The following is a 25,882-nucleotide window of genomic DNA, read 5'->3' on the forward strand; positions in this document are numbered from 1 at the left end:
TCTAGATAAGGGATATTTTTGTTTCTTCGACATGATTTCCCGCCTGAACTTCCTCAGTCCCATAGTTCAAGTAATTCGCCTCAGTGTCCTGCCTCACGTCCACGATCATGGGGTGGTATCTACGACATACGCCTCACGCAGGCCCCGAGCCTGATGGTCGGTACCGAAAAAAAATGACTCGAAAGACATGTTCCCTCGTTATTTATGTGGCCATAAGGGTGAGGGAGTGTCACACTGCTGTCAGGTGATCGGGCAACAATCGCGGATATTTCTGCTACGGGCCGGATCACGAATTCTATTCCCTAAGGACTTAGGATCCAGGTCCTAACGTCGCACAGCAATTGCGGGAATTACGACAATCATATGGATTTGTAGAACTTGAGCGGCCCGGTTTCGAACACAAGTAAGGTCGCGCTCGCAGAAAGAGTTAACGGAACGATGAGGAGCTGTACCGTCGTCGTGGAACCTCCACCTGCGACCGCCTGAGTATCGACATGTCCGTTACCCTATCTAGCACCGAATCTATGGACGTTCCGATTTGCACGCATTTGGAATCGATAGCTAAGCAGTTGTCTGCAGGCGCTTGGAGTTGATCGCCCCTGATAGTTGTCTCACACAGAGAGCAAAGTTCTGCTTCCGAGCTCTGTGTCCCTGAGGTTCGCATATTTGGTATAAAGACCGTATCAGTACTGAGTGTCGCCATTCCACTATTAGCGCACTACCCCAGGTTTCCAGGTCGGAAAGATCTTCTCATTTCGCGCCGGTTTCCTTCTCCAGGCAGGCTATCCCGGATTTACATGTCGGCATAACCTCGACGCTGTATCTACCGATTTTTGGTCTATCTAATAGCCTCTCGTAAAGTTTTATACTCGTGGGGTCTTAAAGCGAATAGGCACCCATGTAACGCTCTTTACGCACTGGACGCATCATGCCTTTCCCACAGAGAAACGCCTTTTTAGAATCTAGGAAGTCTGAGTCTCTTTCGAGCGGTCGTGGTCCTCTGTGTCTCTCATCGGCGGGAATGGACCGGCAGAGCGTTCCGAACGGCCACGCACACCCCCGTGCTCCGACTTCTCATCTGTATACGTCCTTTAGCTCCTCGAGCAACTGAGAAACAGAAAGACACCAGCGACACGGCTGCCCGTTGAATGATTCAGCCGCAAGAGCGCGTCAGGAGCAAGATGATCGGCTTCAACTCTTTGCCTACCTGGATCCTATGTCACAGCCAAAACACTGACATGCCGCAACAATACAGCTAAGGCTGCCTCAAGCTACAGAGACAAGAGTGACGGGGTGCGGTCATGCTTTCGTACAACTGAACTCTCGGCGCGCCTGCACGCAGCCTAGCGGCGTCAGATTCACCTCTTCAGAAGTGCCGCGTTCACCGTTTCCAAGCGCTGCCTAATGTCACCTCATTAGGAGCCTTTTCACTTTACGAGCGACCAAGGAACAGCCGCCCCCCGGTCCCCGTCCATGTGTCAATCAGCGCTAACGCTTCCAACGACAAGAATAACCACAACGTTGGACCACTCCCCCCCCCCCCCCCCCCCCAGTGGCGACGAATTCTGCTGTTTGCACCCAGCCTGTGCTTCCCCTCTTACCTTTCGTCTTCCCTCACGGACAGAGTCGAGGTTTTCTTCGAGGAAGTCGGCGAGCTGCCATACGTCGAAGTCGAAAGGGATCTGTGAAGCAAAGACAGACGACAAGCTGAAGAGGAAAGCTACACGCCCTCGCGAAATCACGTTTCGTCAGAGGAAGGGACCACGAACCTAGGAACGGAGGAGAGGTCCGTTTCGCCCTTTTTCAGCCTGTTTCAAACGCGCTTACCACAAACAATCCTCGCTCGGCACAAGCGTTGAACTCCATCCCGATAATGAGCGGAATCGGAGTGGGGGGTTGTCGAAGCTCCTTCAGCAGATTGTGAAGCAGCCAGCTGTGGGATTCCTTCTCCAGGTGGCGTCCACATAAACGCCGAATTGCTTCCTGAGAGACAAATCGGAGTGAAACGGACTGGAGCAAAGACGCTACAGGACTCGACCTAGGGGCATCGATGCTGTGGCATCGTGTACCGCGTTTTAGCGCCCCAAGCTGCCCCCGGGGACGGAGCGAACCGAGAAGTGAACTGCAGGGTGAACTCTGCGCTTCCTTCCCAATATTCACCTCTTTTTGTGCTGAAGAGAGAGAAGGGACAAAAAACACAAAGTCAGGATGGCTGCCCGCCTCAGCCACGGCCACGCGCCGGAGGTGTTCTGCGAGCTCCGGAGGAGGCTCTGGCGGATCGGGACCAAATTTATCGCGGACCTGAGGAGGCAGACGAAGGGGAAGCGGAAGATGCAGAAAGAAATGGGAAGAAGTTTCAAGAAGAGGGAACGGAGACGCAGGGAGCGAAGAAGAGAAGAAGTGAAACGGGCAAGGTTGGAGAAAAGGCCGAGAGGAAACAGAAGAGGGGGAGTCAGCTGCCTCGTACGAGCGGAGAGCAACGGAAAGCCAGGGACACCGAAAAACTGGATAGATCACCACGACCAAGGAAGGCACGACGATCAATAAGGAATCACAGCTCTGAGAGGACGACAAAGACAGGCCATCAATGGCGCAAAAACACTGGAGACCTCGTCAGGGGCTTCGGATGCTGCTGTCCTTTCACACGCGAACGACGCGATCAAGACACGCGGGAAATCCTGCAACTTCAACCTGGCACAGGAAAGAGGGACATCTTGCAGATATTAGACAAGAGAAGAAGTGCAGGCGGTACCTTTGACTCTGCCTTCGTCGCCACCTCCTGCAGCCGCCGCTTCTTCACTCGGCGATTCTGCAAACAAAGAAGCACTCCTCTCTTTGCTCGCATAGAAGGGAAACAGCCGATCAATCAACCGAAGTGGGTGTCGAAGCTTTTACTGGGAATTCAGCAGCCCAGCTGGTACGTTGTGTTTCGCTCAGACTAGAACATTCGGCGTCCACAGAAACCCACAGCAATTTGTGGGCTGGCCGCGCGTGTATATACATGCACGCGAAAACACAGATATTAGACATGCACATAGATATGTGTAGATCGTGTGGAATATGCTTACGTGAACGTCTTGGAGACGGCTGACTGGGAACCTGTGCCTGCATCCAGCCGTGTGTTACCCCAATCGCACCATATATATATATATATATATATATTATCCGCAAGTAGAATTTGCATATTTGTGTTCGCTGCATGTCTTGTTGAATGCGCGCATGCTGTTCCAGGCAGCGCCACCTGAGAAGAAGCACGGAAAAGCTGGGAAAAGACGCAGGGGAGTTTGTTCTTGTCCAGTCGGTTCGCACCTTGATGCGCAGAGCGCGCCGAGTAAGAGCAGACTCTTGGCGACGGAACTCTCTATTCATCAAATGCATGCGCCTGAGGGCAAGGAAGAAGCGAACGAGACCAAGCGTCGAGAGCCGCACGGCACCACCTAAGTGAAACGCGAAGGCGTACGCAGGAGGGAGAAGGAGGAGGTGACCGGGGACGCTCACAAGGGGTAATGGCAAAGGAGCGACACGAGCATGCATCCGGTAGGGAAGAAGGGAAAGGGGAAGCGAGGAGACACAGCGAGGAGAACGCAAGTGGGAAGGGATCTTCCCCGTCAAACTCAGCAGAAGGGTGGCCTCATGTGCGCCTTCCTCCAGCTGACTCTCTGCCTTGGGAAAGACGAGAAAAGCCGTTCGCCACTCCGCTTTCGGTCCGTCGCGTTTCCCCGGCCCCGCCTGGCAAGCGCAGCTGCTCACTGGCTCTCGCATCTTTTCGCTTTCCTCCGCTACACGTGCATCCGCGGCATGTCACTTTTCGTTGCTTTCTGGGTGCTCGCGTCTGCTCACGCGTCTCTCCGTGGAGTTCTCTTACCGCGTGAGTTTTTCGTCTGGTTGGTAGAGGGCAGCCTTGAACATCACCTCCTCGGTCTGTGCGTCCCACAGAGCTTGCAGGCGATCTCTGGAGCAGAGAAGAAGAGAGGAACTCGAACCATGAAAACTTCAGAGTGGGAAAAACGGGCGGACACGCCGCGGAGAGGACGAACGGAAGGAAAGGCCGTCGGGAGACAAGACCGAAAGACGGCACAGCCGAGACGGGCCAAAAAAACGGCGGGAAAATGGGAACCAGGGAAGCGTCCGCGGTGGAACGGCGAACGCAGTGCGGTCCACACCGCCGGGAAAAAGAGAAGCACGGACGAACAAAGAGGGACACCCGAAGGAAACGAAGAAGACTTGCAGGAGGACGGGAACTCAAAGAGCAGACACAGGCACAGACCCGCGCGACGAGAGGGGTCGACGCAGAAGCGCAGGCGAAAGCACGAGTGGAAAATCGCGTTGCGCAGCCCCGTGTGGGTTTTCGTTTATAGAGGCGGGCAAAGACAGACAGTATGGGTTGTTCCTTCTTCGCGCTTTGTTCGCTGTCCCTCCCGATTTGGCGGCACGCACCGGCTGGCGTGCTTCGACGTGAGCAGGCGCTCCGGCGTCGCTTCCTCGGGCTTCTCGGCGTTCGGTCCTGCGCTGGCGAAGAACGGATTGCTCTGGAAGCTGCCGAATTTGCCGCCTGGAGCCTCCACAGCCTCGACCAGAGAGCAGCACAAGCTGTACGCACACCCGCCCCGCGGAGAAACACTCACCCACACAGAGACGCCAGTGGGGTGAGAAAGAAGAGAGAACCGCGGCTGCGACGGGGAGACGGAGAGACGAAAAGCAGCACTTTCACAAGGCGAATGTGCACCTACTGCGACGGGAGCGAGAAAGGGAAGCAAGAAAAGGACGAAACAACCGTAGGACTATGGCGTTGTGGTCTCCTGGTTGTCTTTCCCCGGAATGCCTTCTTCGTGTCTCCGAGGAATGAGTCGCGTGACAGGAGAGACAGGGCAGAAGAGAGCAGCCCCCCAGGATGCGGAGAGGAAGGTGAGCGACAGACAACCTCGGGGGCGTCTCCCTGAGACTCTTCTTACTTCTCCGTAAGGTTTTCGATTTCGCTTCGAGATGGGTGGAGACCAATCGAGTGGAGGTGTATGTACACCGGACGAACGCGACCGTCGAGGACGCGACCAGTCACCGTCTTGTATGGAACGAAAAACGTCAGTTTCTTCGCGAGAAACGGGTTGTCGAGGGGAGAGGAAGGAAGCGGCGAGGACGAGAGAGGCAGAGACGTGAGCAAGTGTTCCAGGCGATCGATGTACGCGTTCAGCTCAGACAGCGCCGCAGCGTTCGTCCTCCGCGCCTCTTCCGGGAAGTCGACCGTCCGGTCTGTGTGCATGCAGCCCCAAACGGAGCGGGAACAGGTGCGCGCAGACGACACACGAGCGGAGTGGCGAAAGCCCCAAATCCGCCTCCACGACTAAAGCAGCGAACCGCAGCGTTGTGGACGGCGGAAACATAACCTATCGAGGGATGTGGCAAAACCAGGGAGGACGGAAGGGCGAAACTCGAAAAAGGAAAGTCAAAAAGGCAACGGGCCAGGGGAGAGGAAGACGAGGACAACGGAAATGAATCAGGAGGGAAGGAGAATGTGGAAGAGCAATGAACGAAAACATCCTGGAACACACTTGCCCGAAACAGCACACACGCATTTACATTGGTAGAAACATATATATATATATATATGCATACGTGTTCCCAGGAGTAGGGATATGCGCATACCGATATTCGTATTGCGTGCCTGTGTGGACTTTCGTGTGCATTTGTCTCGCCCTCGTAGATCGACGGGGCAGCCGCCGCTGGCGTGCACGGAAGGAAACAAAATGGGGACAGCGCAGAAACGTCCGAGGGCGAAAACACGGATTCCGCAGCATGCACAACCGCCCATTTCCTCAAAAGCAAAAACGCAAGCGCTTACCTGGATGGACGCACAAGAGAAAAAAACGGAGCTCTCTCCGAAGCGAACCGGGCCGCGCCTTCGAGGAAGACCGCGACGCCGTCGCGCGGCGAGAGAACGACGCGGAAGAGACAAGGAGCGAAGAAGAGGCCAGGCAAGTTGAGGACGACAAAGCCGAAAGCGAGGACGGAGGGCACCGACACGGAGACAATGGAGACAGAGACAACGGAGACAGAGACAACGGAGACACAGACAGTGGAGACACAGACAGTGGAGACAGAGACATGCAGCGCCCGGCCGGAGAGACGGAGGTCGGCGAAAATCGACCAGGGAGAGAAGAGGAGAAGCTTCGATGCAGAGCTACGATGGATGGAGGCGAAGGAGGACGAAAAGAGGAAGTAGAGCCGACCGAAACCGAAGGAAAAAGAAGTTGAGTTCTTTTTCGACCCTTTTTGTTTCGTTCACGAAAAACGGAAAGCGTTTCAAGCAATCCAAATGCTCCCTTGACTCCCGCCGTCGGCGAGGTTACAGCAGAAAGCTTCATTCTCCCAAGAACCTCAACGGAGCCCCGAAGTTGGACGCGTCGCGTGTCGCCTGGCCCAGACTCCCGCCCAGAAAAAAAGGGTTGCATGCGCCGAAGGACGTTCTCCCAGATGCTGGCGAAGCGTCATAGGGAGCCCATTTTCTCGCATTTCAGAGCCTGCTCAAGTCGAACAGGAAGAACTCGGGGGGATGCATTAGAGGTGAAGAGGCGAGTCTGTCTTTGTAGAAAAATCGGCACAGAAAACCAGGCGCTGGAAGAACAGAGGCGAAATCGGATGTCTTCGCCCTCCGCATTGACACAAAGGGGGGGAAGCAGAGAGAGACCACCGAGAGAGAAGGAGCCAGAAGGGAGATTTCGGCACATCCGGCTCGGGGCTTCCCCGGCGTTTCCGGCTCGGGGCTTCCCCGGCGTTTCCGGCTCGGCTTTGTGTAGCGGGGAAAAACACCCCTTTCGCTCCACATAGCCTCCGGCCTTGATTTGGACCTTGTCTTGACTCAGTGAGAGGAGAAGCCGTCAAACCATCACCATCGGGCCGCCTTTTAGCTGCACCATTTCTGCTCGCCTTTTGCCCAGCGCGCAGCGCAGCCTTCGCCAGTGATCTCCGCGAAGGAGGGGCGGAAGCGGTTTGGTTTCTCGCGGCTTTCACTCAAGCGTGATCGCCGTTCGGCGACGCTCCAACAACCAGCGGGCGAAAAAGAAGCTGCACTGTGCACACCTGTTCATTCATCCGTGTTGACAACCGCTATCGGCTTGATTAGACACCTGAAAAGATACATGCATGCACGCACATAAACGTATACGTCCACACATGCATGGAGAACCTATGTACAATATATAGGTATAGAGATGTATCTGTATGTATTTTATGACTCAGTGAATACTCTGTGCATGCATATGGATGTAGTGTGTTTACGTTTGGGACTGCATGCACTTTGGAAAACTCCGCTGCAAGCGCACGCGTGTGCATCGTGCACACTTGGTGGTTGTCTGTCCTTTCTGATAGAAAAAAGAGGCCGCTCAAACGACAAAGAAAAAGTGGAGACCAGGAAGTCACGCAAAGACTGCTGGAATTTCCCCCTTTGTTGTTCGGCCGCGGCTGCTTTGTGAGTTGGGAGTTGTCTTGGCCCGCGCACGGTCGGCTCACCCCGCGCACACATCGCTCGTGCCCGCGGACACCATAAACATGGCGGCTGCCTAGTTTCGTGTTTCCTACGGGAAAGGGAAAGGCGAGGCTCGCTCTGCCTTGTCCCGTTCGTCTTCCACGGCCATGCTCTTTCTTAGATTATCGCGCGTCGGAGACGGCGCACAGTTCACGCTAGACAACGCAGGCTTTGAGCGTGTCTTGTGCCTTGCCTGCTCTCGCTGCTCTCACTGCGCCTCTGTGTTGCCCTGTTCCATGTGTCTTTCATCTCCTTTCTCTTCAGCATCTCTAGGCCGTCGCTCATTTCGTCTCTCTCCTAGGCTTTTCTGTCCCTCTCGGCCCTACCGTCTCGTTCTCGCTGCAGTTCTCGAGTAGCCTCTGCCGCGCGTTTTCGCGTTTCGCGACTGTTTGAAATTTACCGACGTCTCTACCATGTTGGCATTCGTCGCGGTGTACGTCCACCACACGGAAGTCCTCGCCCTTGTGGACACCGGCTCCGAAGCGACGCTCATCTCTCCATTCATCGTTAACCTCCTCAATTTGCCGGTCAACCGAGAGTATCGAGGCCTCGCGACGCACCATACTTCGTCTGTCTCGCCGGCTGCTGCACCTGGCGCCTCCTCTGATTCCTCTTCGATTTCAGATTCCTCTTGCGAGTCTTCAAATTTTCTTCCTACGTCGACTCCGTCTCGTGCGCACGCACCGCCTTCCCGTGCTCCAGCAGACAGACCTGCGTCTCACCTGCCAAGCAATGAAAGTGAGGAAAGAAGTGAGCCCGCGAGCAATACGGCTGTTCTCTTGTACCGAGAGAAGAAAGGAACAGAAGGATGTTCGAACCCGACGGTAGAGACGGGGCCAGGCGAGCGGATGATCGAGCAGGCGGAAGCCGTGTCCGAACCTCCTCGGTCTCCGGTGTCTGTACACGGCGTGGGGTCTAAGATCCTCGGCCGAGTGGAAAACCTCCAAGTCACGCTTCCTGTTTTCTCACTTGAGAGAGAAACGGTCGAGAAGAGTGCCTCTGAGGCCACGACAGAGCGTCTCACCAGGGACAAAGGAGAGAAACCGGGGCATGCAGCGGGTAGAAGCGCCGTCGAAACTCAAAGGAAATCAAGAGGAGGCGAAGCGCACGATCAAGCTTCGACGAGAAAGGGCGAGCGTCTCGCCTCTCGAACTGCCTGCTTGCTGCCAATCCTATGTGACGCCATCGTTCTGGAGGACGCTCCACAGGCTTCCCCGTCGTCTCCGCCTCGTGCGTCGCTTTCCTTCTCTACCTCTTCTTCTATTTCAGTTTCTTCACAGTTCTCTTTTGTGTTAGGTTTGGACGCTTTGGTGGCTCTCGACGCAGTCGTCGACTTCCCCCGAAGGAGGCTGTTGCTTGGAAACGGACGCTTCGCAGCTGAGCTGTTCCTCGGTCCCCCCTCGGCGCTTGGCACCTACATGCGGGAAACGACAGCTCCGGCCAGGGCTGGCGCACAGAGCCGCGTCTGCCCGTGCGACGAAAGCCACACCACTAGGCAGAACGCGAAAGAAGAACGTCCCCGGTCGACGTAGAAACGGCGCGAGGGTTTAGGGCTCACGCGGCGGGCACCCCTCAGAGGAGCGAGAAAGTCAAGGAGCCTTGCGGCAAAGAGCGGCAAGCAAAGTCGGGAAGAAGATCGAAATGCAAAAGCAGAAAACGTATTTCGGACTGCCAGAGTAGTCTAGAGCTTAGAGTGAAACGACCGACCAGGTGCACTAGTGGGCACGCGACGGTCGTGCTGGAGCTACAACGCGACCGATAATGGTGCAGATGTCGTTTCTGCGTGCTACGCATTTTCAGTTGGCTACAGCAGATGTGTCAGAATCCTTGTTATCACGTTCTTCCCAAATGACGCGCCACTGCTTGACTCTGAGCGGGCGGAGTTCTGGCGAACGCACAGGCGACGCGACGGGTCTTACCCGCATACAATTGTACCAGGCGCTGCTGTAACTTTAGAAGCACATGTCTAGAGCGAGCGTCGGAGAGGAGCGCACGACACAGGGAAGGGAAAAGCTGATGTTAGCAAGGAAGCGCTGTGAATCGCGGATACGGCATGTCGTGTGGCGATGCACCGTCGGCCACGCTCCGACACCAGGCAAGCGAACGCTCGCCGGCCTGTTCATATGATGCCACGACAGTTGAAGGAAGGAGTAAAGATCATCAGGCATTTTATTTCGAGATGCGGTCTCGCTGACAAGGTGGTCAGCTGTCTTTTTGTGTAGGAGGGGGAACTAGTTAGTCCGCTTTTCGAGTACTGAATGTGAGTGCAGTTGTCCAAAGTCTCTGTCGCGAACAAACCTATCGCCGGAAGTGGTATATTTGTTCCGGGCAAGTTGCTTCCATGCTGCTGCAGAAGTAACGCGACATCCAGGTGCTCTACAAACTACAGGCGGTCTCGCGCATGCCGACCAGCTACCCTAACACAACTGTACGCTACGTCCAGAAGCGAAATGCACGCTGCTTCTGCGTATCCATGGATTTCACGATATGCCAAGGACTTCAGATTACCCGTACCTTCGTTGCTAGATCAACACATGGTGTTCAACTGCTAAGGCGAACAATGCCTATCATAGTAGCTGCGCGTTGCTACCGTAGGACTTTGATCTGTTCCACAAATTATGTTGTGCGTCATTTGGCTCTCCAGAAATGCCACGGGGCAGATCGCATTTGGTCGATAAGGGAAGCGGTACGAAGTAAAAAACTTCCAATTTGAATTCAACATTGCGGTGTGCACCCCCGTCGGTCATCCACTCTCAGCCTCGGCCCTGTCTTCCTGGCAACGTGGGAAGCCGCCATGGCAAGTGCGGCAAGAGGGGAAAACGCCTGCCTGTCCAAGCAGTTGACTGCCTCCGCTGAACAAGGGTATTGTCACCTATGCGATAGCTTCCGTCAGAGACACGACACGACAATCACATTTCCTAGAAAACGCGAGGAACGGAAAGATCTCGACGTCAACTGCCCTCCCCCGACAGAATAATTGTTTCTCCAGAGTGCGCGTTCCGTCGCGCGCGCGCCAGCAACAACGAAAGAAAATCGATCCGCGTACGGCTGCACTGGGGGGCTGGAACGGAAACGAATCTCTATGACTGGAAGATGAAAGGATGACGGAGAAATGGCTGCAGCGCGTCAAGCACGCCACGCGCCAGGTAGACATATATCCCTGCATACTTCTAGCTACGGAAAGAAGACGCACGAGAAAAGTCCACCAAAGCATGCGCGTACACAGACCTTGGCGGGTTAGTAACAGTGCAGACCAGTCGCTCCCTACACGCAGTTGAAGGAAAAGGCTGAGCGTCTCTTTCTCAACGGAGAAAAACTCCCACACGTGACAATCGTTACAAAGTCAACAGGAAGCTCCAGAGATGCACCGAATGACCCTTGCGGTCGCGCGAACGATAATGATCCTCTCCTTGATGCGGCTACCGGCGAATACTAGTCATAAAAAAGCGAGCCTCCGAAAAAAATGACGAAAAAAACACCCGCCAGGCAAGCGACGCCAAATTCGAAACGGGAGGACTTTTTTTTCAATGGCAAATCCTTCTTTCTCTAATCACGACTCTCTAGAGAAGAGTTTTCCCATCATAATCCTCTATACCACGATCGCAACGGAAGCACTGCTATACAAAGAGGTTAATACGAGAGTGCATATGCGTAATGCTGATGGTTGAGTTCTAATAGAGGCTGAATGTTGCGTTGTACAGTTTTCTCACGTATGCCAATCAACTCTTTACATGCCAGTAGCACTTGTTCGCAGGCCACCGTACACGGGAACATACTTTGTTACATGTGTACATGGCAAACTAGGTGAAGCTTTCGACGGCAGCCTGGATGGCGTACCACGGAAAATACCCCCCAGTGTTTTCCCCACAGACACAACGAGCGTAGGAAGAATCTTAACACGTTTGTTGGGATTGCCTTCGCTCCTTTTTCGTGGGGAGCGCATGTATGGCGACACATGTTTTATAAAACCTCTGGCTCCCCCAGGGTTTCAAAAACCAGATTCGGCTCGTCAGAGCTACCCGTATCCAGAGCCATCCGCTACAGAACACGCCGTGATAACAAATTACACAAAGACGTGATGCACATATAAAAACGGACATAAAATATGGAGATGCGAAGATGCGTGGCGCGCGGACCTGGAACGTTTTCACAGAGACGAATACACCTCAACACATTAGCCGAATCACAACTACGCTTGTACGCCCATCGGTCTGTGTAAAACGTTTCTCGTTTTCCGTGCAGCGCTTCAACGGAAGAAACAACAGACTCACGAGATGAACTGAGCCGAGTTAACTGGGAGTGTCCTGAAACGCGTGTATACGAGTTCAGGTGAATTTTCTCCCTCCCGACACTCCGGATCGCCCCGGATGTGTGTCCACGCACGGCTGGTCCAGGCTCCAAGATTCCCACACGACTCCATTTGGTACTGTGCTCGAGACATACACGTGGAGCAAGGCAGAGAGAGAGGCTCAGTCTCCCGCACTGTGTCATTATCCTGCACTCCTCTCTGCCAGCTCCTTGACGACGAGTACGGTAAAGAGCAAACACGGGAAACAAACGCGAGGAAAAACGGCCACGGCAATGAGTCGTCTGCTTGTTATGCTGCTATCCAAGGCTCCGAGACCTTCGGTGGATATCTGTTCCCAAGCCAATACGGTCCCGAGCAAAGACGTGGATACGTCACGTTACAGGAAGGAAACCTGTCGCTTGCTTTCCCTGCTTCGCTCCCAGCACGCTGGCATATACGTCCCGCGCCAATACAACGGGTTCCTGGGTCATGACTGTTCGGCACAGTGCAGCCTACAACGGTGATGCCAAACAGGCACTGTGACGTCCGACAAAACAGGCAGCCAGCAGCCTCCCGCCTGCTCGGTTCTGATGCGCCGCCTTCGACACCCTGCAGAAAGAGAAACAATCGTGGCAGAGACAACCCACCTGCCGCCCTATCCCTTCCCAATCATATCCCGTTGATGTGCTCCCGCCAAGCCTTGTTTTTCGGACGAGACAAAACTCCCTTTTGAAGACGAGAAAACGTACCAACAACGCATTTCCTGTTTTTCCCGTTCATCCCTCTTTGCCCTCGTTGAGGAACCGGCTTCGTCCACCCGAAGAATGCACGCAAACAAGGTAGCGTGTGCTTGACAAGGACCCACCGAACACATGAGTGTTCTGAACCTCCCACTAGAAGACCGGCAAAAAGGTATTCCTTCTCTCCGAACGCCTCTGGAAGCGAGTCCGCCCCATGAGGTGGAACAGGAAACGGCCAGCGGGGTTCGTTCCATGCACAATACCAGAGTCAAGACTACCCGAGAAATACACATTTTACACAATCATCCGTAGTCCCATATACACACGCGAGGGGGGCGCTACGGGAACACCATGAGTCTGTCTATCCCTCTTTTCCACGTGTCCATGGCCTATACACACATACACTGAACTGCTTGACTTCCCACTGCACGCCTGTCGACCGGCCGGTGTAGCGACCGCAGTCGAAGGAAACGCACAAATCGGTGAACAACGTCGCACAACCTACACGGCTCACGACCGGGCCTCGGTGAGCCCCGAAGGGAACGTGAGTGCCAGGCGTACGCTACGGAGACAATAACCGAATAAACAGACGTGACAGCTGGGGCGCCACAGAAGACACGTGGCTGCACCTCTGCGCGTTCCCCACAGAGGGCGACCTGGATTACACCCCTAACTGGACCACGCGAAATTGAATGGTCCTCACACCAGAGGCCTGCGACACACTGAACATTGTGCCGGGGACGTGCAGCTGAAAGTAGCGCACTGTCAACCGCAACGCCACGTCCTCTGCACATGGCTTTTCGTTCTGTCAAACTCTGGGCGGATGAGGCTTTCTCTTGCTTCCTCTCGTCGCCTCGTAGGTTGTGAGAGGTGGGGCTCTCGAGACATCACCCGACCCCACAAACGAAGATGCAGGAAGAAAAAGAATAAATGCGTACGTTTTGCTCACGGCTTTATGGCTGCGGGGCCACTCAGTGGTTCGTGAAGTGCGCGAACGTCGACGGGCAGCGGAAAAAAATAGATGGCTGATCGTCGCGTCTTCCACGGGATGTTGGGCACAGCTGGCGAACACAGAAACGAGAACCGTCGAAGCGTCCTGACGCGAAAAAAAAATGTCGCCTGGACCCTATAACCGCACCTTTCGTCTCAGCCATCCATCCATCGTGTTGTCCGTCTTTTTGCTCTTCAGAGCGGAGGTATTGCGTGTGCGGCGCACCGGATCGTCAGAGATGCTCTGTCCTCGCTCTCCGTTCAGAGCCAAGTTCTCAGTCCCTCTGCCTCTTGAGTCGGACAGACGCCCGAGGACTCTGCTCTCGCCCCGTCCCCACTGTGTTCTCTCTTCCCCTCGCCGCTTTCGCATGGGTGTTTCTGCCGCTTGCTGCCCACCGGAGCCGCCTTGCTTTCCACCTCATTGCCTTTCTCTTTGCCTTTACCTGCATGCTGGCCCACGCCTCTCGGCGGTGTGTTGTTTGCACTGGCTGCCACCGAGCTCGCAGTCGTCCCAGACGTGGTCGGGGTCGCCGTTGGTGGCGTGCCGTTTTGAAGGCTCGGATCGGCCCAGGCGAGAGGGAGGCCTCCGCCCCCAAGCTCTGTATCTCCCTTCGTTTCGGGCACTCGAGCGGGAGCAACGTCCGGAAGGTGCGAAGGCGCACTTGCGCCGTTCACTCCGTCACCGTCACCACGCTCCAAGACTTTTCCGTCTGTGGCGCCTGATACCCACCAAGCCGCCTCCCCGCTCATCCCCTTTCCTGCTTGCGTGCCTCCAGGCAACGTGCAAGCAACCGACAGACGTCCAGCGACTTCTGCTTCCGCACCGAGCCAGGGCCCCCGGATCCCCTGTGCTGCCGCGACGTGCACAGCGACGGATCCAGACTGGAACGGAAAATCCGGCCTGTGGTGAAGCAACTGCTGACGGAGCGCCTCCACCTCTTGCTCCCTCGCCAGCTGCTGAAGAATTTCGACAGATGCACTATACGAACCGGCGTCTAGGCCGACGTTCCACCCCACGCCCGCCTGGAAAGACGCGACGTGTCCTGCGGCTCTGCACTCTCCACCGTTCAGTGCGCCGACGGACGCTGCCGAGGTAACGGGGACCGCAGAGCCGCTGAGATGGAGCTGAAGGTCGGACGAGAAACCTTTTGCCGGACAGGGGCGAGACACTTGGGAAAGAGTGGCAGCGCTACCCGCGGTGGGTGCGTACTTGCTACACCCTTCCGAGTTCCCCAGGCTGTCTCCGTTCGGTGCACCATGAAAGTCGCCACTGACGTCCGTGTGTCCAGCGCAGGACACAGCAGACACACTTCCAGCTGCACGCATGAAGCTGAGGCTCGAATCTCCGGCATCCTTCTTGGTCGCAACGCTTGGCCCCCTGGACTTTCTCCCTGATCCAGAGCACGTTCTGTGACTGAGCGCTTCACCAACGCCTTCGTAGCTTTGGCCCGACACTCCGACTGAGCCGTCTGTGCCCAATGCATGCGCACCCAAGCTGCTGCCTACCACGGCTCCGTTCCCTGCACCCCCGAGGACTGGAGGCAGATGGCAGGAGAAGGCAAAGCCGCCACCAGACGCGATTCTCCCGAGTCCCTTGTGTGTGGGGTCGCCACACGCTCCTCCGGATGATGGCCCTGCAGTGAGAGTTGACGGGCAGGGACGCAAACTGTTTGGAGCGACGCCTGCCACTCGACCACAAATGTTCTGCATCGCCGCTCCTTGGTGGGAAGAGGCTAGGTTTGCGAGAACGGAGTGCTGAGATTGGGGCATGTTTAGAAATGAGCGGTCACTCTTGTCTCTCTGTGTCGCATAGGCACTAACTTGTTCGGACGGGAAGACGAACCCCTCCCGTCTCTCGCTCTGCACTGCACGTCCAGCTACATGAAGAAACCCAGCCCCACCAGACGTCAAAAGAGACAAATCCGTCCGTTTGACTCGCCGCTGAGACGCTTTGAACGTCGGGGGCGGAGGAGCGATAGGTCCCTTGCTGCCACCGTTGCTAGCGTCATTCACGGCCTTTCCAGTAGGGTTCGATTCCCTTTCATGCACCGGAATGACGTCGTCTTCGAGAGACGGGAATGGCGAGGAGGACAAAGATGAGGGTCTGAGCCTAGCGTCAAGGCGACCTGAGATTCTTCCTTCGTCGTCTGGCAGCTCATGCGCGCTCGATCCAGAAAACCCGAGAGGCCAAGACCTTTCTCCATTCCCCATCGCTCGATCTCTCGTCGACGGGAAAATTGCAGGGATAGTAGGGGATGCCCCGTTGGCGGCACCTTCAGCAAGGGTTCTCGGCACTTCGTCTCGTCTTACACCATCGCCAAAATCCTTCAGAGACGCCTCGCCACTGGAGCCCCCTGCCGCCTCTTCCCCAGGCTGTCGGCCCAGCGAGGACGGGCCCTGACGGGACGAGTACCCCTCTATCTCGTTGAGGGCAGACTCTGCCGAGGCGATACCAACCCTGAGGCTCGCGGCGCAAGATGGCGATCTGCGCGCCTCACCTGTCTCGTGTCTCTCGCCTCTCACGGCATGGTCTTTGACTAGCTCTGCTCGTGTCGCGCTCGCTTCTCCAGCTTCAGCAGACCCGAGCAGACCAAATCGCGGCAGCGATGCACTCCCCACAGTGCCACCAGATGAAGTACGAGAGGAAGGCGACGAGATCGCCTTTGGGGGTGACAGGCAGTCTACGCGTTCAGGATTGGCCGCACTCCCCGGCGACGCCTCCAAGAAAAAAAACAGGGGCGACGAAGCGTCAAGCGAGGCCTCACGCGAGCGCGGAAAAGGATCGACACCCGAGCTGTGCACGGTTCCCTTGTGCGTGTCCTGGGCGTTGCGTCCAACAGCTACAGCATCACCGTGGCAGTCACCTTGATCTCGTAACACACTGCCGTCGCGGACTCCTTGACGCCCGTTCTGTGCAGCACCCGAAGCTGCGTTTCGCCCTGCCTCATTCTCCCACTGTTTCGCCTCTGTGGCGCCCTGCTGGCGGCCCAGGCAGTCTGTATGCAAATCTCTCGCCTCCAGTTTCTTGCCGGGATCCGCAGCTTCCGGGATCGGTAAGCGAGGGGGGGTATCTCTTGCAGTGCCTTCTCCGGCCTTCTGCTCTCCCGCCCCGCTTTCCCTTCCGTTGTCATTCCATCCTGCAAACTCTTCCTCTCTCTTTTCTCCGGCACTCGCTGGACTCGCCTCGCCCGCTTCTGTTTCCGCCTTTTCCGGCCAAACCCCCGAAGCATCTTGCGTGCGAAAGAAGCCCGCGGGAGACGTCAGCATCGACACACACTGCGCTAGCTGATGCACCAGTGTCCGCGAGGTGACACATTCGCGGGCTTGTGGACCAACGTCTTTGGCTCCCCCCGCTTTTCCGGCTGCTTGCGGGGCGGGACCGAGCTCAGAGCGGGGACTGCATGCGTTTGGTTCCTCAGATGGAGGGCACGAGAGCGCCCGGCTTCCAGTCTGACTGATGCGATATTTTCCGTCCTCGGCTCCCCTCGACACCAAACAGAAATCCGAAGACACCACAGTCGCGGAGCCCAGATGAGACGAGACACCTCGAGTGTCTGGACCGGGTTTCCGTGCGTCATCCGTGTTTGCCGTGGCGTCGCCTTTGGCTGTTTGCCGTCGGACGTTCAGGCGTCTGGGAGAAACAGCATCGACAGCTGGAGACGGACCGCCCTCCCCCGGTGTGAACTTTGCGCTACCTTCTCGGCACTGTCCACTGGTGCTCAGCAAGAAGCTGAACTCTCGAGACTCCGTGCGGCTCCCAGGGTCCTCGCTCTTAAAGAAGGCGGCTGCAGCTTCACTGCCTTCGCCAGTGGTGCGACCGACAAATCGTAAAGTGGTTGAGTCATTCTTGCCCCGAGGAGAGAAAGCGTGGGAGTTCTGAGAGAGCAGAGTACCAAAAAGGCGGTCGGGACCACCGCAGAAGGCTTCCCATTCTCCCACATCGGCGTCCTCTCCAGGCGTGGAGGAAATTGCCGTATACCCATGGACAGGCAGTCGCGTTCTCTCGTCCGTCGCCATTCCCGCGTCTTCTTCCTCACCTGGCTCGGTGCCCTGTCCCAGCGGCGGAAGGGGACCACCCGCAGCGTTCGGCAGAGCCGGCGCTGAAACACCGGGCGCTGTCTGTTGCGTATGCTGAAGGGACACAACATGGCCCTTTGCGCCTGAGCCGACTTCGGCTTCCGGCTGGGCGGCAGGCACCTTAGGCTGGTGCTGCGAAAGTCCGCCGACCAGGAAATCGCGCAGAGTGAACGAACTGTTACCTGTGCCCGAACCCAATGAGCCGGCGGCTCCTCCAGCCCCAGCCTCGGACTCCACACTCGAGCTCGCCACCGAGGGAACGTGCGAGTTTGCCACCTGACTGCCTTCACTCCCGTCTGCTGTCGGATGCCCGTCTCTCTCGCCCTTCGTGGCGTCTGGAGACGAACAGTCCTGACTTGCGGACTGCGTGAGAAGAAGAAGCAGCTGCTGTTTTTGGCCCGGAGTCATTGTGCTGAAGGCCTGCTGCAGGAGCAGTTGCTGCTGGGCCGTCATGCCCCCTCTGCCGCCACCACCGGACGCCGCCAGGAGTGAACACAGCCCCGCTGCAGTTACCGCCAAAAACGGGTCAGACGGTGCAAAGGTGACGGGGCCGGGGCCTCGTGAGCCGCTCGCGTGGCCTCCAGAAGTCGAGGAGCACACGGACGCAGTCGACGTGAATGCAGGCGACCCCGCTGACCCTGTTAGGCGGCCTGCCGCGCCGAGCCCAGTGTGCACGCCTAGCGCTCCACCGACACCCAGGAAACTTCCGCCCATCTGCTGACTGACACTGGAGGTACCAGCGGGCGGCAGGCTTCCAAAGCGTTGCACGGGCGAGCTAGGGACGGAATAGGGGAAAAGCTGGTGGCCGCCGGTCTCTGCGTGGGGTCCTGGCCCACGTGCCACAGGTCCAGGGGAGATGATCATGTTTTGTCCTTGCACCATCGCAGCTACAGAGGCGCTGCCTCCACCCCAGCTACGCCCTGACGGCAACCCTCCGCCGGTGGGCAGTTGTGCGAAGAAAGCGCCTCCAGGGCCTTGGCCGTCCCAAGGAGTTGCGCCCAGCCCCCCTCCCAGCACTGGGTTCCAGTTCGGGCTCGGGCTGGCAACGGGGGACCCGTTGTTAGCGATCGCCTTGAGCGCGGAGTCGAGCAGATGTTCTTCGCCGTTCTTGAGCTGAATCTTCAGCGCCTTTCCTGCCACCACCAAGCCAGAGAGTTGCCGGAAGGCGTCAAACGCAGCGCTCGTGTTGTCGTAGGAAGCGAATCCAAAGCCGCGGTTGTAGCTGCAGCAAGAGAGAAGCGTGGAGTTTGTGTTGCTGCTCCCAATCGGCCCACCCGCCGGAAAGTTCGACGAAGGCGGCACCACAGCGGAAGACGCAGGAGGCACTCGAATGCCAACAACGTGACCAAACTGGCCGACGAGAACCATAAGCTCGAGCTCCTTCCAGCACGCTGGGATGCCGTAGATGAATAAATTTGCCCCTTCGAGTAGAGCAGCACACAGAACGCACAGAGAAACAGAGATATCACGGCTCGGCCTACAGCTCATCAGAAGGTGGACGAGACGTCGAGGGGGGGGGGTAGGCGACAACCAGGACCTCGCCACAGAACGATTTCGAATACAGACGGGCGATGCCTCGTCAACCAGGAGAAACACGAAAACAGGCCGTCCATTTCTTCCGCAGACATACGCCCTACAAAACCTGGATGCGACTCCCCTTCCCCTTGCCGCCTCCGCGCTTCTACACGCCCTCTCACTCGTTATTTCAAGTGGTGTAAGAGCCCCGCAGGTCGCCTTTGTGGCAGTCCCACAGCTCTGTTTCTCCTCTGAGACCCGCACCACCCCGAAACTGAAGCGCTGGAGACGCACCTGGGGGACCGTCTCTCAGAAGTGTGAAGGTGGTTTTCCTCGCTTGCTCTTGAATCACTGCAGGGTCGAGCACACATGCCTTTCCTGGCACTGTCCGTAAGCCCTGGATCGCCGAAGAGGAGCCCAGAGTTCCTAACGCAGCGAGGATGCCTGTTGCCGCATTCGGCTGACTGTCGTCTTGGCCTCCTGCATGGGGCGTGACACATTGCACAGGACAGCTAGCCATGTATTCGCTAGTGGCGAGATCCTGGCGATAGCCGTTATGCGTGGTGCCATCCCTGATCGCTTGTAGCCCCAGTACCCTGCAGTTGCTATCGCTCGACGATGTTTGGCCATGCAGCTTGAAACGCTGATGCTCCTTTTTGCTGCAGCGCTGTCGCCAGCTGAGTAAAACATATTGCCTCTTTCATCACCTGGCGAAGACAGCAAAGTGGTGCGCAGCACGAACGAGCAGCGCCCCGTTCTGTCCATGTGGCACTGACCTGAACTGGATGATGTGGATGGTGCCGAGCCGCTGCCAGCTACAGAAAGATCTGCATGGCTCCATCCTGTCTTGAGTGCCGAAAGCGAAAGTGAGGGAGACGAAAGCTGGCCGAAACGTGGAGGTGTTTGAATTCCTCGACCGCCGCCATTCACCGACCCGTCAGACGACGGTGGGACATTCAAACACGGCAGATCCATCTTCGTTAAAGGAAGGCGAGTTAGAGGAAAATCTTTCGCGCAGCGGCAGCTGACGAGACGGTGAAATTCTGCATGCTGCGCCGAAAAGAAAAAGAACTCGGAAAACCATAATGCTGGCATCCCGCAGTTGTTTCTGTGCATGTGCCATGTACGGGAACGGCAAGACACACAGTTGGCGGGCGGCCAGTCAAGCTGGAATGAAAAATGACGAAATCTACACAACTCCGTCGGCAGCCGGGTATCTCCTCGTCGCAAAACCCCCCTCGACGGCCTAATCCCAAATACCCACGCATTCAGACTTCGTTGGAAGGCAAAGAAAAAAATACGCAAGAAGTTCATCGTCAGTGACACTCCACGGGGGCATGCTGACAGCCCGAACTACCAACGATCCACCGCGCCGACAGGTTGCTGCTCTCCGCTGTCGACAGTTCAACCATGTATTATTTAACTCAGTCAATTCGTGTTAGGTTTGATATTCTGTACCATCCGATCTAAAATCGTGATGTCTTTTTGTTACGTGACGAGCGGTGCTGTCGACAGCTGGTGTAACCCTGCTTCGTCTGTTCCTTTTCGACTCTACAGAGTTCTCCAGGACTGTCTCACGAACCCATGCTGGAGTTCCTTCGAGAAGTGTTGCGCAGTCCCCGGCCTTACCTCAAAAGCTCGTTTCCCGTGCATGGCGCTGGCGGCTCGGTCGGCCATGGTTGCCGTTGCGAAAATAATGTACGCGTACGCCCACCTGCCCGGGTGAGGGTCGTACTCGACTCCGAGGACAGTGCCGTATCTCTCGGCGAGCCTCTTCACAGACGCTCTTGTGATGTCTGGGGGAATGTTTCCGACAAACGTTCGGCCGGCCTGATGGGGAAGTCCCTCACTCCCTACAGGAGGGCACCCGTAATTCACTGGAGAGCCTACGCCAGGAAAGAGCGAAACGGAGCCCGCGTGGCGCACTCCGCACGCGCCGGGGTTCGAACGCAACACATGGGACAGCGGCCCGCACGCAAGTTTCATCGATGCTTCGCTTCCACTCGAGTTGTCACGGTCCCCAAAGCCGCTGGCGTTACTGGTGCCAATGTCAATTCCCACAGGAGAGCAGCCCAGCTGCGACAGATCCGGTTGACGCCCGTTTCCGTGCAACCTTCCATCCGCAGGCGCTCGCCTGTCGAAGCTTCCGTTGGGGACGAACCCGTTTGAGAGAGCCCCCAGCTGAAGCAAGTGTTGAAGTTGGAGCGGCGAAACGAGGTTCGTCAGATTCTGGACCCCAGGTGAGCCATGCAAGTTCGCCCCGGCGTACGGGAACGCCGGGCTCACGCTCCCGGCCGGTCGGGTGTGTGGCGAAGCCGCCGACAGAGTGCTGTGGGACGGGCATGTCGTTGAAGAGGAGACCAGCGACGGAGAGCGCCGCGGCGAGGACGCCCCAGCGGTGTCGGGCGCGGGGTGCCGAGCGACGGGGAAAGAGGGCGAGATGGGAGAAGCGAACGGAAAGTTCTCGTCAGGAAACGCTCGCGACACGAAATGGGCCGCCTCTCCCACCGGGTGGATGCCCGCACCTCCGTTTCCATGCTGTGCTGTACCAAGAAACAAAGACTGGAAAGGAGTTGGCGGCGCCAAGGGCGCTGCGCCGGCAAACCCGGACCCATGCCCGATTCCCCACAACCCTGAGACGCGCTGCGCTACAGGAGCACCTGGCGCACCACGGAGAGCAGTCGCGGGACACGCACTCTCTTTCAGCTCTGCGGCTGAATCTGCGAAGGCGACGGCAGACGCGTTCTCAGGAAGTTGCTGGAAACTGCCCGGGAAGCTGTCCTCGTTGATTGGATGCAGCAGTTCCGGTTGCGCACCCCGATTGTTGTCGGAGGACACATGACTCCCGCTCGGGGAAACAGCCGGGGGGCTGCCGGTACAGCCCAAATGTGCCAGGGCGCCCTGCCCGGGGGGAAGCGAAGTGCTGATACCCTTCGCGCACAGATTGTAGCTGGTCGGCGTTCCAGAGACAGATGGCGCCGTCCCCCACGAAGACGAGATGGAGAAGTAATCCAGCGTGCGCGCAGGAGACACTGGAGTTCCGCGGTTTCCATTGCACAGAGCTGCTGTCTCTTGGGAGAGGGAGAGACATCCGCCGTGGGACCCAACGGGGCCCACGACTTCCTCTTCACACGGCCGTAAATCTTCACGAAAGACTGCAGGAAGATCTGGGGGGAAGGAGCGCGTGGACGCAAATAGGTTGGAGGGGTCGGAGCCTCGGGCGTCGCTGCGGCCGAGCGCTGCAGCGTCCCGCGGGAGGTCTCCGAGACCTGCGAGCATGCGTTTCATATTTCCGTTCTTGCCTTCTCCCCGCTCGTGCTCGCCTTGCCGTTCGCTCCCCCTCGATTCCCACAATCGAAGCGCTCGGCTGTTTCCGCGGAACTGTTCTTCATATTCAGGTCCGCTTTGGCCGTCCCCGCATGCATCCCTCACCTCGACTGGGGCTGACTCCACGCGTGTCTCCTCGCCCCGCGCTTCAGGGGCGACGTCCCCCGCGTCGTCCGCGCGACACGCGTTGTGTGCGTGAACTTCGGAAGTTGCGACATCCTTCGTCTCCAATCCGAAGTCGGATTTCCCCAAACGCGGCCAGGAAGCGCCGATCATATTGGGGACTGCTGACTCACGCGGGCGGGTCTCCGTGCTCCGAAAGAACTCGTCTGTACGTTCGTCTCGACTTGCAAGATGACGCGGTTCCTCGCCGTCCGCGCTCATGGTGAAGTCCCGTTAGAAAACCGAGGGTCCGCTCTGACGGTTTCTCTCCGACTGTCACACACTAGTCATCTCAGGCACGCGGGAAACCTTTCGACACGACGCGACTAATTTCGCATGACCCGAAATCGGATGGGCGGCCCTCTGTCCGAATTTCGAGAGGCACAGGCCGAGCGGACAGGAGGACACGCGCCGCTGGGTACTAGGTAGCCAGTTGAGACCCCGCCGCGCGTGCTTACACGGCACACAGCCCTGTCTCTCGACGCGACAAGGACAAAAGAGCACAGCGCTCGGCTATCGCCACATGGAAACGTAACAGGGAAGTGAACAAAAGGAAGCAGACCGCTCGAGGCACCGAAGTTGCCCTGTCAAAACGAGTGCGCCGGGAAACGAAAAACAAAAGTTTGCGTTGTCTTTGAATCATGAAGCGCGCAAAGGACACAACGGAAAAAAGGAAGACACTCACTTCTCATACACTTGATCTGAAGAGAAAATGAAACTCTATTCAGGCCGTATCCAGGCAGTCCACCGTTCTATTCACTTCGTTCTGACACTCTCTCTGCCTTCGGTGGACACGAGACACGGGGGGACGTACCGAGGTGCGATACACGTGTTGGCGTGTCAAGAAACGAGAACATCGCGAATGTTCACAGACATGGTGCGTACAAAAGGGTCGCGAACCTCAAGCAACAATGGCGGCACGGAGAACCGGAGGAGCGAAAAAACCCGTGCACGTGACTGCCTCAGAGGCAAGGTCTTCCAGAGCCAGAGCATCTAGATCGCTCCGGACAATTATCCCGACGAAAAAGAGCGCTGGAGGGCCTACCGCTTGAACATGCACGGCAGAAATCTCCTACTCACAAAGGTGACGGAGATTAGATCCAGTTTTGCCTCACGATTCCAACGTGGAAGACAAGTTTCCCCTACACTAACAAGGACCGTTGGGATATCCAACTCGTGCTGCTTCGGGCTCATAGTCACCCTTCGTAGCTTTCGGTGGCGGGGAAGATGTGAACGACAGATCCCCGTATGTCACAACTACCCTCTCGCCTTCACCTATAAATGTGCTACACGGAGCTCGAATCGTTTTCAAACGGTCCAGCAGATCGGTGCTCACCAGTTCATCCGTGTGCAACCCGGGAAACAGACGGAGCTTAGTGTCTCCGCTTCCCATCGCCTGCATAGGGGATGTCCACAGGCTAGTTTAAAAGAAAACGCGCATGACAAAGAACCTTGTGTGAATCCAACCAGTGCGGCCTCTGCTTACGTCTCCCACGTTGAGTGCCGAGAAAAAACATATACAGCCTAGACACACACGACAGTCAGCGAAACGTAATGTCTACACACGGGCGCGGTGCGACGCTTCACACGTGTTATTTCTGAACCAAGGGTGTGACGGAATCATCTGCGTCACAGGACAAAAAATTGTTATCCCATACAACGAACCGCCTTCTCTTTGGACGGGAATTCAGGCGGAAAGCTCGTGCGACCGTCGAGGATTTCCTGGAGAGAACCACCCGAGGCCAGCCCGAGGGACAGCAGATCCGGAGTTCAAGAGGGCCGAGAGAAGAGCGACGGAGAAAGAGGAAAGGCCAAAACAGGACGCGAGAAAAATCAGTGGGGTGACGGCAGTTTAGCCGTCCCCTTGGCGAGGCGCTTCCTCGCGCTCAAAGGAGCTCCGCGGAGGCGGGTTGGAAAGGGACTCTCGGCGACGACACTACACAAAAACAGCGCTGGCGCTTGTCGCCTCGAAAAAACGGAGAGAAAGGACAAGGTATTCTGCTCTGTGTGGCGCGAGGGCGACGGACACGAGTAAACGTTTCCTTCCCGGTCTCCGCTTGAACCTGACAACTGACAGAGGCCAATGACGGTGGCGCAAGATGACCACATACACCTTCCGGAGAGTGTCCACGACGGAAGCGAGACGGTCGCGCGCAGCCTCTGCTTCCACTCGGAATGAATCTTCGCACACTGGGTAAAAAACTCAGGAACGGGGTGGCTCGTCCCGTTCACCCCATCCACAAGAAGGCATCCGCGCCACACATTCGGTAAGCCTTCACGCCGCTGCATAAAGGAGTGGGAGGAAAGGACACTGACGAGACGGTTGCCGGTGCGGAACCTACCAGCCGTCTCGCATTTCTGCCCGGACCGGAAATGGGTTTGAGAAAACGCGTTGCGCTCCGGAGTGTTTAAAGAGGAGTTTGGTGTGTTGTTGCTCTTCACAAGCGTGTGCCCAGTCGCGTCCGCTATTCGCTCGTATTTGCGACCGAAGAATGCATTCGGCACACTCCAGGAACTTCCACAGGACAACCAGCACCAGTCGACACCACGGGTAAACCAACCGCACATTCACTCCTACTTAGCGCTTGCTGGTCGTCGGGTGTGCGGCTTCGATTCAACACACCAAAGGGTCGGACCACGCGAACTGCTCAGAGACCAGTCAGCGCCTTTAGGCGGCGCAACTCTGCGGGCGCCGGTGGTGTAGGGGCGGCGAGGAGACGGGTGAACCCCCCAGGGACGGTGGGAGGGGGACCATCGTCTTGTACCGGACAGTCTCCTGGCAGCAGCACCGCGCGGCTGTCACGGAAAACGGACAAAAGCGACACTTTCTGGTGTGTCTTTATTGCAGTCACGTCGCCCGCAGTTGATACTTTGGGGGTGGGTTGGAGAGACGCCTTGGTCTGTACCCGGAACCAGGGACGAGAAAAAGGTTTTCACTCAATGTGTCGTCAACACCCTGGGTGCCAGTGTGCGCCGCAGGGTGGTCATCGTGGACAAAATGGCGTCGCCACCACAGACCACCATGTGGCGCAACCCGTCGCTTGCCGCTCGTTTGCACTCTCTTTGCCCGAGACGGTCGTCGACTGCCGGGCAGGGTGGCAGCACGACAGGCGCCAGCTTCTTCTTGAGTCAGGCAAGTAGAAAGTTGATTTGTCTCCGGAAGAGAGATGTTGGCGGTATTATGCGCCTCGTCGGCCCACCTGAGGCGAGTAAGATTTCCCACGAGCGCAGATATACGCGTGTATGGCGTTCGCGGTTGTGGCT

The 25,882-nt window shown here is 57.0% G+C and overlaps 3 protein-coding genes across 3 annotated transcripts; 1 reads left to right on the top strand and 2 right to left on the bottom strand.

Moving 5' to 3' along the window:
• Positions 1–1,074: 1,074 nt before the first annotated feature.
• NCLIV_037810 (conserved hypothetical protein) lies at positions 1,075–5,257 on the bottom strand (the record flags this gene model as incomplete). Its single annotated transcript, XM_003883982.1, has 8 exons — positions 1,075–1,107; positions 1,602–1,682; positions 1,828–1,983; positions 2,161–2,301; positions 3,310–3,382; positions 3,866–3,952; positions 4,438–4,590; positions 4,953–5,257. The coding sequence occupies 8 exons, from the start codon at positions 5,255–5,257 to the stop codon at positions 1,075–1,077; spliced, it is 1,029 nt and encodes a 342-aa protein (XP_003884031.1).
• Positions 5,258–7,932: 2,675 nt separating this feature from the next.
• NCLIV_037820 (conserved hypothetical protein) lies at positions 7,933–9,051 on the top strand (the record flags this gene model as incomplete). The annotated part of the gene is made up of 1 exon (XM_003883983.1): positions 7,933–9,051. One exon carries the CDS (start codon positions 7,933–7,935, stop codon positions 9,049–9,051), a length of 1,119 nt encoding a protein of 372 aa, XP_003884032.1.
• Positions 9,052–13,798: 4,747 nt separating this feature from the next.
• NCLIV_037830 (putative RNA recognition motif-containing protein) lies at positions 13,799–22,840 on the bottom strand (the record flags this gene model as incomplete). The annotated part of the gene is made up of 3 exons (XM_003883984.1): positions 13,799–19,035; positions 19,424–19,670; positions 20,759–22,840. The coding sequence occupies 3 exons, from the start codon at positions 22,838–22,840 to the stop codon at positions 13,799–13,801; spliced, it is 7,566 nt and encodes a 2,521-aa protein (XP_003884033.1).
• Between the last annotated feature and the right edge of the window lie 3,042 nt (positions 22,841–25,882).

This window comes from Neospora caninum, chromosome VIII (assembly GCF_000208865.1).
Source record: "Neospora caninum Liverpool complete genome, chromosome VIII".
NCBI classification, from domain to species: Eukaryota; Apicomplexa; class Conoidasida; order Eucoccidiorida; family Sarcocystidae; genus Neospora; species Neospora caninum.